The sequence below is a fragment of the Alligator sinensis genome, unplaced genomic scaffold (genome assembly GCF_000455745.1).
Source record: "Alligator sinensis unplaced genomic scaffold, ASM45574v1 scaffold1782_1, whole genome shotgun sequence".
In the NCBI taxonomy this organism is placed as follows: Eukaryota; Metazoa; Chordata; order Crocodylia; family Alligatoridae; genus Alligator; species Alligator sinensis.
The window spans coordinates 264,935-278,856 of record NW_005842767.1 but is presented as its reverse complement, the minus strand read 5'-3'; the positions used below and the strand labels follow the sequence as shown (position 1 = coordinate 278,856).

The 13,922-nt window shown below is 54.9% G+C and overlaps 1 protein-coding gene across 3 annotated transcripts in view; it reads right to left on the bottom strand.

Annotated features, from left to right (window-relative positions):
* Positions 1-11: 11 nt before the first annotated feature.
* Positions 12-13,922, bottom strand: part of ARHGEF10L (Rho guanine nucleotide exchange factor 10 like) — a 100,683-nt gene continuing 86,772 nt past the window's right edge. For all 3 annotated transcript variants that reach the window (XM_006034739.3, XM_025216806.1, XM_025216807.1), the window contains 3 exons: positions 8,118-8,292; positions 1,935-2,057; positions 12-1,126 (listed from right to left, as the gene is read on the bottom strand). In XM_006034739.3, coding sequence (XP_006034801.2) covers positions 597-1,126; positions 1,935-2,057; positions 8,118-8,292 — 828 coding nt within the window. In that variant the 3' untranslated portion in view covers positions 12-596. The remainder of the gene's footprint in view (positions 1,127-1,934; positions 2,058-8,117; positions 8,293-13,922) is intronic.

The following is a 13,922-nucleotide window of genomic DNA, read 5'->3' as shown; positions in this document are numbered from 1 at the left end:
AAGGCAGCGGTTCACAAGAGAGCCCTCGCCACCGGGTGTACCAGGCCGTGGCTCGAGCCTCCTTTTTTATTCCTGCAGCTCCAGACGCCCCGATATATACAGATTTTTCATTTGTACACATAATAATATACATCGTTATATTTATATATGTATATATTTATATAGATATTCACACATGGACACGCGTAGGCTCGGCGCCCTCTTTTGAAGAGACGCGCCGAAGAGTTCGGCAACGTTCGGGTGCCTCCAAAGCCCGCAGGGAGGGCACCTCTTCTGACACAGCCTGGACTGTTAAAAGGAACCCCAAAAAACAAGCGGGTTTTCTCAAGAAAAGGAAGAAAAAGTCGCACGTTTGGAAAAAAGTCTTACAAAAGGGAGGGCGGTGCATCGTGAGGGTGGGAAAGTGTTCATTTTTGCCGGTGGGAAGTTAAGAACCGAGTCCCTCCCGAGCAGCCGGGAAGTCGCTTCGTAGGTAGCCCGGGACGAGAGGAGATGTAGGCGAAGACCGCATGAAGGGGCTCGATGGCGGTCAGGCTCGGTCGTCCCGGCTCCTAAGCGGCGCGAGGTGGGCAGGCGAGGTGGGGATGCAGTCCCCGCTATAGCGTCAGAGGGACCTGCCATATCAGCAGCGTGCTGTCTGTCTCGCTGCAAGCCGGGCCCTTGCTGTTGGCGTTGAAACTCCGGTAGCCTCGTCCGCCCGAGATGATGGCCAGCGAGGAGATCTCCTTGCGGTGCGTGTCCCGCGCGCACGGGCGGCTCCGCACCCACACGTCCGGGTCGTCGGCCATCTCGTAGATGGAGCCGTCCTCCTCCGTGTGCTCCAGGGTGCCGGCGCCTGCAGCGGCAGGGGCCTCTCTCACCGACAGCAGCTCCCCGGGGAGGTGGGAGGTGGAGCGGAGCCGGTACTGCAAGAGGATCCCCTTCTTCCTCATCTCCCGGCCCAGGTGACTGTCCTGGGCGGCCGGTTCCGGGCACCGGCCCTCCGGCTTCTCCTCGTCGCCGCAGACGGCCTCGCCGCCCTCCTCCTCCTTGTCGCTCTTTAGGATGTCGGGAGCCAGGGTGCTCACGGCCATGGCCAGGAACTCCACGGGGCCACAGTGGCCATTGAGGGACACCATGCCCTTACCTGGGGGCAGCGATGCAGGGGCGAGGGGAGGAGAGTGGGAGAGACGGAGAAAGAACAAAGGTTTTAGTAACAGCAACTGCTTCCAAAAACAAATCGAGTTCACGCCTCATCAATATTGCAAGGCTCCTGTACGAGCCCCCGCGGCTCCCCGCTGCTGCGGTAACTGCAGTGCATTATTCGGAGAGGCACAGATACCCTCAGCGTGGTTAACCTTGCGGCTGCTGGCGAAGCCCAAACCTCCTGAGCTGGGGAGCAGGGAGACAGCACACTGGGGTTTGCCGGCCCACAAGCTCAGCCCCGAGACCTGCACGAGTGATGGTGCCTCCAGCGGCATGACACCCTGGTCGCTGATTTATTGCTGGCTTGGAGACACCAGCCCCTCCAACTGTCGTGCCCTGGATGTCGCAGGAGGTTTCCTGCTCAGCGCTGACCCGGCAAAGGTCCTCTGAGATCCCCGCTCGGCATGACAGGGGCTGGAGAGACAGGCTCTGTAGCTAGTGAAGTGAGGTGACCAAGCAGATGTCCAGTCCTGCAGCGTTTGTGAGGGTCAGGAATGGAGAGTCGGGGTTTGCATGACTGCACCTGGTATGGGTCGGGGTTTGCAAAGGATTGCAAGGTCCTTAAACTCATGGAAACCTCCTGGGAGGGCCAGGGCCAAGCTCTCCTGGACCCCACTGGACTTGTATGGGAGGAAGAAGCTGGTCCATACCCACTCTCCAGCAATTCCCACCTGGTGCTGCTTAATCCTAGACTATTGGGCATCAGCTAGCCTCATGGGGAGGAGAAGTACCAGGAGGGGAGAACTCACCAGTGATTTTGGGGATGCCCTCCAGCCTGGGTACAGGCAGCAGCACAATGATGCCCTGGTCGGTGCCAACCCATAACAGACCCTGGCAGATCAGCAGGCTGGTGACACGGACGTTTTTCTGGCCTGTTGGAAGAGAGATGGGAGTGAGCATCTATCCACCCTGTGGTGAGGTTTCGGTGCCAAGAGGAGCAGCAAGATGGGTACCAGGATAGGCATCCTGGCAGGGCATAGCTACGAGCTGGAGAGGACAATGGCATTAGGGGGAAGAGCCCCAGGGGCTGAAGGACGACAAGGTGTTAGCGGCAGACTAGCGTGCAGTGAGAGAAGGAATAGGGGGCTGGTTGGAGAGGGGTGGGGGACACGCAAGCTCTGAAAGGCGACCGAGAGAACGTGGCCCCCGAAGAGGTGGGACAAAGCAATGGCAGGGGGTGAACCGAGAGCTGCTGGCTCTCGACCACCGCAGTAGGAAGCGCCTGTGCCAGGATAAAGCAAGCACCCGGGCCCCGGCGCCAGGGCCGGCAATGCACTGGCAACCCGTCGAAGGCACGACTCCAACCCCATGTTTTATGCTCTGAATGCACGAGCGCCTTTGCCTTGCAAGAACAGAATACCCCGTTGTTTCTAGGCACGGACAATGAGACGGATAATTCGCTGCCATGAATTAACATGTTTTTGATGTCAGTCCAGATTAGTTTTCCCACATGATCAGCGCCGTGATGTCTCCTTGCTTTAGCGAGAGCCGCGGCAAGGTTCGGCAGGACCAGGGAGGAAGGTGGGGCGTCCCGGGCAGCTCGGGGAGGGGACACCTCGCCAGGCCCGTGCCGAGATGGGCTGTGGGGGAGGGCAGGCTGGTTGATCCATGGGGCAGGTGGGACCAAAAGGGTTTGCAACAGGAGGCAGCATTAGGAAGGGTCTTGCCTTTCTGCTGCCTGTCGGAGCCAAGGCTGGCTCAAGCAGGACATGGGCTTTCATGCCACAGGCTGCAAGGTGCAAGTTGCTTGGGGCTACCAGGCTGTCTGAGAAGATGATCTCCCCATTCCTCTCCAACACAGCATGCCCTTTGAATCTCCACCTTGGCTGGATCCCACGCTGACCCCTCCATCCACCGTTTGCTCCTGCCACCCCCTGCTCTGCTGCTGAGCTGGGGAAACACGTCGCCAGTTGGATCTTGGGTCTTGCAAACTTGAATTGCCTGCAGCGGCCCCAGGCAGAGCGAGATGTGGCAAAGGGAGGCAAGGTGGGCTGATGTGGGAACAGCAAGAGGCTGGAGGGGGATGTCTGCAGTGCTGCAAAGCAAACCACCCACTGTCCAGTAGATGCTTCCCCAGCGATTATTGCAGCGGCCGAGGCGCCGGCTGCACCTGCCCTCTCTCCCACTGGCCAATTCCACGGCTGCGCCCCTCCCGGGATGTACTGCTGGTCTCCTCAAAGTGCACTGCTGCTGCTAAGCCATCCCTGCACTAAGCCAGGCCTGTGCTCCTCTCCCTGAGCCCCTCCACATCCCTCCTGCATAGGCGTGCAAGCTGGGGTTCACCTCGGACCCGGTGGTTCGGGGCACCTGACAAGAGCCACGAAGGGACTTGCAGAGAGCAGCACTGGGCTGAAGGCATCCCATGCCCTGGCTGGAGCCCCATGGCTCGGTCACTCCATTATCAACATTTCATATGCGCACTCCTGGGAGGAAAGCACACATCAGGCGAGGATTGTGACCCTGGCTGCCCGTCTTACCCTGAGACCCTAAGTGCATGCTAAGAGTTACACTCTCTCTGTCTCTCGTTAAGGCCTCGTCTACATTTAGCAGTCACCAGCCTCACTCTGCCAAGTCCCAGGGGCTATTTTTCTTTCCCTCCTCCTGGCTGAAGTCACAGTTATCCCAGGACAGTGGTGCAGTATCGAGGTGCGGCTTATTTCCCAATAGGGCAATGAGCTGCGTCGGTACACACCTGCCTGCCGCACCAGCAAGGACAGCTCGCCTTATCTTCACCAGGCAACGAATTCAAGAAGCACAGCCCAAGGGCCAGACCCTACTCCACCTTTTCAGCACTTAAGTGGACTTTGGTGCCCAAACGTGATCCCGTTCCACATTGCTCATGTCTCTAAGAAGAGTAACAGGCCTAACATTTGTCCCTTCACGCTAAGTCACAAGCAGAATCATAGAAAGTTAGTGTGGGAAGGGACCTCAGGGGTTCACATCTAGTCCACCCCCCTGCTCCAAGCAGGGCTATCCCCAACTACATCATCCCAGCCAAGGCTTTGTCTAGCTGGGTTTTGACAGCCTTCAAGGATGGAGACTGCACCACCTCTCTATGTAACCTGTTCTAGTGTTTTACCACCCTCCTAGGGAGAAAGTTCTTCCTAATATCTAACCTCAACTTCCCTTGCTGCAACTTGCCTTGCAGCAGCCATAAGCAGAAGGAAGACCCCACCACCTTTTGCATTAACTGCTTTGAAGGGACTTGAAGAAGGTAGAGAAAGGTCCCACCGAGCTGCTCACCCTTCCCCCAGCTTCTCCTTCCTGCCCCAGGGGGGTTTGGGCTCGCCCATGAGGCCAGGGGAGCCTGTGGCCAAAGGGGCTGAGGATGAGTAGGGTCAGACTCAAAGCACCCACAGCACAAAGGGGCTGTGACCTCAAGCGAGACCTCTCAACGCTACCATTGCAAGGTCCCCAGCTCTCCCACAGGTGGGATCCTCTCCCCTTCTCCAAGAAGGGAAGATAAAGCCTTAAAAAAAAAAAAAAAAAAGTATAAAAATTTCTAATGGCAAATAAATATTTTATCACAGAGACTTAACGCTGCAACGTCGGACTCGCCGAAGCAATATATCTGCAGAGATACAACCGGAAAAAGCCCGTGCTCGCTGCAAAGACTTTATTAATGACCTGTCTAGTTAAAAAGGATGAGGGAGCTTAAGTTCAGAAATGCATTAATACCAAAACGCTCACTCTCCCAGGAAGAAAAGGAAGTGATAAATTTTTTAACATGCCCTTAAAAAAAAAAGCAGCTACTTACACGAGTACTGCATTTATTACTAATTACACAGTTAGTCCGATCAGTAGCTGGAGTCAGGGAGGAGGGAGGACAAAAGACTTCAAAGCCGAGGGGGCTGAATGACAAATTCTTCCCCATTGGTTTTCCTCCTCTTTAAAAGGCTTACAGACACCTTGAGTATCGCCGGAGATGGATAGGGAGCACAGCTCTCCATCCCAATCTGCCTGGCAAATTTGGGTCAAAACCTGTGAATTGGGGACCGAATCCAAGCTGGTCTGTTCTGCAGTCTCGGGTCCAGGCAGGAATGTAGCTGCACTCACGCAGATGCAGCAGCAAGACAAAGCCCCTGTCTGCACGGAGGATACAAAACTACAGCTGGGTACTTGAATTTTCTCTGCACGAAGCATTTGGTTGGCACGTGGACAAGCTCACAGAGGCAGAAAAGGCCACCTTAGATGCCACTCAACTTCCATCCTCTCAGCGTCCTACAAGCTTAATCCCACGAGCTTGAATGGGACCAGAAACTGCTCCCTCTCGCTAACAGCCTCAGCAGAGATCAGGAGATGAGCATCCTACAAGCTTCTCACCTTTTGAAGGGACGAATTCTCCCAGGTCAGGAGTCTGGTTATCCTTTGCGATATCACAACTGGTTGCCTCAAAAACAACTAATCTAACACGTCTGACTGAGGAAGATGTGGGGGCAAACAGGGGGGAAAGAACAAATGAGCTGGGCCGAAACAGGATACTCGGGTGATGCAGGCAGCCTCGGTAATAAAATAAAAAGCAGCAGATGGAGGAGAATGTGGAAGAGACGGTCCTTGGGCAGACGTGTCTCCGGGAAGCAGCAATAAAGGACTTTGTGATTTAAGGACTTGTCTGCATTAGGGAAAACTTTACCTGGGTGTAACTGCAGGCAATCCGTGCGTGCATCTCTTGCAGAAGCACTGGACTAGTGCAAAAACTAGTGCTCTGAGTGTCCATTTGCACAAGAGCAGTGTGCCTATTCATCGGTATAACTGGAGAGACGTCGTTACTCTGGCATTAATTTTCTCAAGCAGACAAGTGCTAGGATTCCTCCCAGACCCTTTTTAAGCAGCACGTGGGGCTCATGAAAGATGTTGGGCTGACAGCTTAAAAGACTGAAGTTCTGTATTTATTTTGCAGGGCAGGACCCAGAGACCTTTCCCTCCGGGAGCCCTGCCAGCGCGCCTCCCCTGTGACCTGCAGGGACTGACCCTGCCTCCGGAGACAGCAACACCCATGGCCTGTGCGGTTTTTGGCTTCTCTGCCAAGGATGCCAGGAAGCGGCGAAGGTTTTCTGCGGACGCTTGTCTGCCGGGAGCCGCACTCTGAACTCGGATGATTGCTGTATCGCTGACCACCCTTTCGGGGGGCGGCGTTTCAGATCACAAGTGCCTCGATATACATTTTAATGCAATCAAGTGAAGTAATTGGGCCAAGCCGATGCTGAAAATAACTTTTCGGAATGAGAGCGTTGAACAAAGCAGACACAATGAAGCTCCGCTTCGCATAATTCAAGCCCTCCCCTGCTTCTTGCCCACACACACACCTGAAACCCCTTCCAAGGGAGGTAGTGGAGGCCTTTTTTTAAGACTGAGAAAGTGAGGTACATAAAGATTAAGGAATTTGAGCATGGTCCCTGCATCCATAAATTCCCCCCCTACCCTGTGAAGCCCTCCAATAAATCAGGCTACAAGTATCCTGTTGCAGTGGCTCACTGAATCATAGAAAATTCGGGCTGGAAGGGAGCTCAGGAGGTCACATCTAGTCCAACCCCTGCTCCAAGCAGCACCAGCCCCAGCTACATCATCCCAGATGGGGCGTTGTCTACCCAGTCTTAAAAACCTCCAAGGATGGAGACTTCACAGCCTCTCTAGGTAACCTGTTTCAGTGCTTCACCACCTGCTTAGTGAGAAAATGTTTCCTAATATCCAACCTCAACTTCCCTTGCTGCAGCTTAAGCCCATTGCCCCTTGTCCTGCCATCTGCCCCCACTGGGAACAGCCCAGCTCCATCCTCTTTGCAACCCCCTGCAGGGACTTGAAGGCTGCTATTCAATCCCCCCTCAGTTTTCTCATCTGCAAACTAAATAAACCCATTTCCCTCAGCCTCTGCTCACAAGTCATGTGCCCACAAACCATTTCTGTTGCCTCCACTCCAATTTGTCCACATCCTTTCTGCAGTGGGGGGCACAGCTGGACACAGGACTCCAGATGTGTCCTCCCCAGTGCTGAATAGAGGGAAGAATCACGTCCCTCAATCTGCTGGCAACGCTCCTCCCAATGCAGCCCAAGATGCTGGTAGCCTTCTTGGCAACAAGGGCACACTGCTGGCTCCTGTCCAGCTTACTGTCCACTGTACCCCCCAGGTCTTTTTCTGCAGAGCTGCTGCTCAGCCAGTTGGCCCCAAACTTGTAGCAGCGCATGGGATTTTCCCATCCTAAGTGCAGGACTCATCTGCTAAGCAGGTGAGACAGGGTGAGAGATGGGGCATAGGGGAGTCCAAATAGAAGGAGGGATGGGAGAGCAGAAAGGACGCTGGAAGCAAGGAGGAAGGTGCAATAGTGTAGCGGTGCAACAAGTGTGAGTAAGGTTGCAATTCAACAGAATTTTTTTTGCAAAAAAATCTAGTTGGTCTAATGAAAGATATCACCTCTACTGAGTCCTGATTGCTTTTTCCTCTAGACCAATACAGCTACAACCTGCATACCTGTGTTGCAGTGTGACGCATAGTCTCACCCTTAGGGAGCCTGAAGGTGGAGTCAGGTCAACCTCTGATCATCGCTTAAGAAGGGCACTTTACCTAAGGGACCACGGGCCACCCTCCCATCCCACTAGGCATTGATAGGGCTCCTAAAAGGCTGCAGACTAAGAGCTTCCTTCCTGAAGCAGCGTATTGGGATTAGGAAGTGAATCTGGTCATGAATTCTCCCCCTTCCCTCCAAGAGTAGCTGGCGGTCTGTCAAGGATCCTAGGTCAGAGGTGGGGCAATGCCAGGAAAAGTACGGCAGCACACGGCCAAGACCACCTGCAGTGATACCCATCTCAAGGGGCCCGAGCCATTTCCAGTGAGATGCTCCCAACGCTGCTACAAGAATTTAGGGAGTAGCCTTCAGGACCTGCGCACGGCGCGCGTCCCGAAGGGCTGCCCACTGCCCTCCCCAGACCCTGCCTACCTGGCAGGACGAAGGTGGTCCGCGTCGCTATGTTGATCTCCTGCAGATGCTCCAGGGTCTCGGTGTGAAAGAGGCGGATGGAGGAGCCCGAGGAGAACGCCATCCAGACGCCGCTGCCCGCCTTGATCATGTGAGTCACGCTGGCCTCCTTGTCCGGGTGGGCCTCGAAGGTGTCCTGCAAGGGGGAGGAAATGCGGGGTTCAAGACAGGCTGAAACCTGGGGGGGCTCCAGCATCCTGAACTGAAACAGTATCTCCCTTGGATGGGTCCACCACAGTGCTTGCTTCCCAACCAGGAAGGCATGTTTATCATGCCTTGCAAGGGCAATATTGCGGCATGCAACAAAACGGATCTTAACAGAAAAAACCGGCCCAGACCAGCAGAGCCAAGGTAGCCACATCACAGAGACACCAACACCTCGACTTGGAAATTGCTTCTGCCTCCCGAACCGTCACACGTCACCCCCTGCCCCACAACACCCGTGCTGGGTACAGGCCAGGCTGCTGTGCTGGTCCGAGCTCTCTGGAAAGGGCTGATGAAGCAGCCCGGATCCAGGCTGATGCTCCTATTGACCGACTAGTAAAATATTTAAAAATGCAGGACTTCCCTGTTGAGGCTGTTCGTGCAATGCAGCAGAAAGGCTCCACAGAGAGAAGTCTTGGAGGCAGGGGGCTGAATTTAGCACCCCTGCTCATGCCTTACGGGCTCCAAGGCGCTGCTACCTGCAGCCTGGCAGCTCTCGTATTGTGCAGGGACCCTGCTGCAGACTGAGCACTATAAAATGAGCCTCTCTACCTCTGCCACCATTGCACACGCCTGCCAGCCATGCAGGGAAGCCAGGGGTGCAGCTACCCAGCCTGGCCTGCCGCGCATGTAGGGACCCCTGGGGCCAGACCCTCCTATGGTGGGTGGTGGGGATGGGAGCTAAAGGGCAAACTGGGTCTCGGTTGTGCCCACGTTATAACTGGGCTGAGCAGACTGAACCCTGGGCCTGGCTGCAAACTCCCCAGGAGTGAAGGAGCTGGGTCAGCAGGGAGTCCCGGGTCCTGGTTGCAGCTCGAGAGCCCTGGTGAAGCAAAGCGCTCCATCTCTCACCCCCAGTGCACGCTGCACGAGAAGACCCGGTCCTCCCACGCCGAGCCGCCAGCCCCCGGCCGAGACCGGCAGCCCCAGGTACGGCAGGCTATGGATTTTCCTGTCGATCCTGAGATCGATTTCTCTCCTCGAGCGCGATGGGGTAATTGTCTGTAAAGGTAGGCGGAGGGAGCCGGCTATTGAGCGGAGAGCTCTGGGCTCCCGGTGGGAAAGACGGCTCCTCGGAGCCCCGCCAGCAACTCTGCTGCTGCGACGGTCCTGGGCGAGGAACTCGGAGGAGGGCTGGGGAAGAGGCCGAGACCCCTCTGGAAGCGCCCCCTTCTCTCACTCACGGGCCATCCCCTCCAGCTCCCCAAAGCCTTCGTCTCCTCCATACGCCAAGAAAGTCTGCGGATGGAGAACAGACATGAGAACAGGACGGGACGGAATGGCGAGGGGTCCCAACCAACCATTCGTGGCTGTTATGACGATTCATCAATTCACAGACTGTCCAGGGCTGCAAGGGTCCAGCCCCCACCCGGAGGGGAACCACCACTGCAGTCGCTCTCGTCCCCGACGGGGGTCTTTCCACCGCCCGGGTGATGCACCCGGGTGCCCGGCGGTGACCAAGGCAGCTTCGCTCTCCCGATCTCCCAGCAGGGAATTGGACCTCCTTGCCAACCTCCTCTAGGAAAACCCCAAGCCAAGACCCACTCAGGAATCACAGCCAGAAAAGAGGCCTGGAAAGCTTTGATCCAGCACTAAAAAAAAAAAAAAAAGCAAAAAAAAGCCCAACTTGAGTGGCAGCAAAAGCCATAACCTGTCAGAATTCAATTAAAAAATAGGCGCAGCAAAGGAAATGGGTTCTTGTTTCTCAGGAAGCGTAACAAGTCTAACAGGAGCCCCCCTGGGCTTTCCTAAAAGTTTAAAAGAAAACAGCTCTGGCCTAGCTGCAGGCGCTCACACTTCAGATTAGCTATGAACATAACTCGCCGGCCATCACGGCTTTAATTATTTGGCTCCCATTGCTTGAACCCCCCGCCTTCATTTGCACGAAGGAACAACCAGGGTCAAGAGGCACCCCTGGGTGCTCCCGGAGGCAGGGACAGAGGGAGCGCGGGCTGGCAAGCTGCATGCAGGAGAAGACGAGGCCGCTCGCATTCGTTTCCAGGATGATAAACATGCCAGCGAACTAGAAATAACAAGGCAGAGCGGCATCGTGGGCATGCACTAAAGCAGCACGCGGCATCCTGTGGAATTAGGAACCACGGCGAAAGCAGAGACAAGGAGCGGGTAATGGAAACAAACACAGTGAGACCATTTAATAGGTTCCAGTGGGACCCGGAGCGAGAGGAGGCAAAAATTCAATAGCGCTCGGCCCATCCTCTCGGTTGCCTCAATCCGTGCAGAGGACGAGCTGGCGAGGCAGCTCGCAGGTAGACCCCGTTTTCTTGCTAGCACCGAGCTGCGCTCTTAATGCGTTCACCGCAGCCGTGGCTCTACAGCAGGTGATTACGGTTCATAGGCTGGTGCGTCTATTTTTTTAAGCGCTCTGCCTTTGTGTTTCTATATAGGGCGCTGGGGCTTCAGCCCCAAAACACAGAGGCAAGAAAACAGAATAACAAAGAGATGGCATTTTGCATCACCCAAGTCTTTCAGCAGTGATCCCTGCACTACGCTTTCAGCTAGTCTGTGCCCGGGTTCTTGCAAGGGGCACGGAGGGCAGGAACCGTGCGTTGCCTCCTGGGTTTGTCGACTACGACGTGAAGCCAGTGAACCCCAGCCCCATGCCACAGTGTAAATGCTGCAATGGAGAACCCACTGCTCTTTAAATCAAGGTATTTTCTAAATACGAAGAGCGCAGGAGGTTTGCAGAGAAGACTTTGACACGACTGCGCTGCAGATATCATAGCTCCTCAACATCTTGCCATTTGGGCACCATGCACTTAAACCCGACAGCAGCAGAGTCAAGACTCCTGCGTTCATGAACGTGTCCAGCTCCATTTTAAAATGAATTGGATTGTTTGCTTCCTAATTCTCCTGTTGCTCCTCTGACGGGTTAAGACCCTTCTTCCCTCGACTCCCAGAAACACCATCCCATCGTTCCCGCGCGGTAGCCAAGTGCAATCCCTTCTACCTGCTCATCTCACTCCGCTTACTTTCTCTGCATGTGCTCAGCCCCTCACTCCGCTGCCTTTCCCGCTAACCTGGCACCAGCCTGGCCCTGGAAGGTCCGGGAGCGATTTTCCCTGTGGTCATGGGGACTCTTCCAAGGCCTGCCAAATGCTTTGCATTTTGCAAGATATCTTTCAACAACCACAAAAAAAAAATAATCTTCACTTTGATTTACACGCTCAGGAAGTCACCGAGGGAGAGCTTTGCTCTGCAGGGCCCTCCGAGTCAGGACTCCTGGGCTCCCATCTTCAGCAGCCAATTTGGCATTTCAGACAGAGTCTCTTTAGCACCGAAGTCGCTTGTCAAAATAGAAGTTTTACCCTGGTGGAATAAAGCCACACTTGTTCCAAACCTTTCCACAGTGAGTTTTAACACAGAGCTCCCCCGTCCGTAACAAACTTTTGGTGTTCAAGCTCACCTAAGAAACTCCCATGTTAACATGTGGACCTCGCCGCCACAGGATATTATTGCAGAGCGCATTAACCTAATCTAGTTCAAAGAGGATTTAGCCAAATTGCTGCAGGATGGGTCCATCGGGGGCTCTTAAACACAGCAGGCAGAGACGTGAACTCTTTGTGGGCTCTGGGAGAGCATGGCAATGGGAGGATCGCTCTACCCTGTTCCTGATGCTCTGCCTCAAAACCCTCTTCTGCACACTGCTGATGGAGGTAGGATACTGGGATAGCTGGACCATCCACCCTCCGGCAGTCCTTGCATTTGTCACCAAGCAGCTTTTGAGTAACAAGCGGCCCAAGAAAGCCAGAACGGCTCCGAACTCAACCTCGTCATCACCACCTCGTATTTTAAGGGGGAAAAAATGGGGAAAGAAAAGGCAGGGATTTTTCTGTTAAAAGCACCTTCCTCTCCCCATCCCCCAGATAAAAAGAAATGCTTGGTCATACATCCATCCCAACGCAGCCGGCTTTGAGCCTGGTCCCCTGCGGACGCCTGCATTGAAAGCAGCCGACACATGGTGCAGACTTGTATCGGAGCAATTAGCAGCTCCCGACAGGCACACGGACTCGAACGGGAGGAGCGAGGCTGGAGCAGGTCAGGACTGCGGGGAACGGCAGAGACAAGCCTGGAAGAGAGGGGGGCAGCAATCGGAGCGGAGGGGCGCTGGCACAGCTGCGGATACCCAGCTGGGAACAGAGAGCAGCGCCCCTCTTTGCTCATCTATCATAGCTCAGCGGCGTACGATGCTATTGCTTAAGCCCTGCCTGCTTTCCTTCCCAGACACTTCCAAGCCTCCCAACTCACTCACTCTCTCCAAATAAAGAGGAATGGGTTACCAGGCTGCAGATATTCCCTCCTTCCCTCTCCCTCTCCAAATGTCAAGTTCAACCATTTCTGTATCACCATCTCCAGGCCTCGGGGTGTTCTTCTAACCAGGAGGCGGCAGACTTTTAGGGCTGACCTTTCGCTGCATTACGGCTCTCGCCCAAAGGGATGTGAAGGAGGCCGCTTTAGGAAAAAAAAAAAAAAAAAGGAGAAGCTACATGAAGCCGGCAGTGACGTATCGATCTTTGGGAGTCCACAAGAGAGGGGAAAAGCTGTGCTGAGATGTTAATCAAGGACAGGTGGAAGGCGCGTGCACGAGCAAGGCTGAAAGGTTGCGCGGCTTGCACGGTCGGTGCCCTCGCTGCAACAAATCCGGAACAGCCCGTGGCTCTGGAAACGATGCGCAGCGCTAAAATGCAGCCAGCTCTGGGGAGCAGCACACGCGAAGGGCCCTGCACCCTTTAATCCTGCCAAAGTCAGCTGGGGGTGGGGGTGGTCACCTGAATGAGGGCGTCTCAGAAGCATAAAGGGCTAAAAAAGATCCCAGAAACTGCTGTAAGCAGCACAAGGGAGGCCATCTATGACAAGCAGATGCAACAGGAGCAAATCTACTGTCCCCACCTCTTCACAGCCCAGGACATCCCTAACCTGGGGGCAGAGTACTACTTTCCTTGGAGCTGGGGCACAGAGCCACCCCTGAGCAGACACTGATCCCCCTCACTCAGATCCTCAGGCTTACGAGGAATTTCATTCATTTTTGCCCAATTTCTACTTCCCATTTAAATGCAAGAATCATTTTCTGCCTTTTAATCGCATTACAGGCCCCCACCTCTCCCCTGCAGTCTAGGGCAGCCACCCCTCTCCCTCCATCCCTCCCTCCGACAGCTCTCCAACGCTCGGGCTATTAGCTGAGCTGCTGTGCTGGTAAAATCTCTATTCCCCAAACAGAAAGGCTTTGCGAGAGCTGCTGACTGAAGAAAGCGCTGGCAAAGAGGCAGGACCACGGTAATGAAGGAACGGAGCTCACAGTCCAGCCTGCAGAAAATCCCCGGCAGCTGCTGCTGTGTCGTTCAGCTCAGCTACCAGCTCCTCTCCTAGGGAGAGAGCCCAGGGGCACTGTCCAGGCTGGGGCCTGCTGCCAGCTCTGCCACCGACTCCCCCGAGAGACCTTGGTCATGTCACTTTGCCGCTTGGAGGGTCAGTGTCCTCACCATTAAAAATGGGACTTTTCCTGATTGGACTCCCCCCCCACCCGAAAAAAAGTTTCCAGGGCTG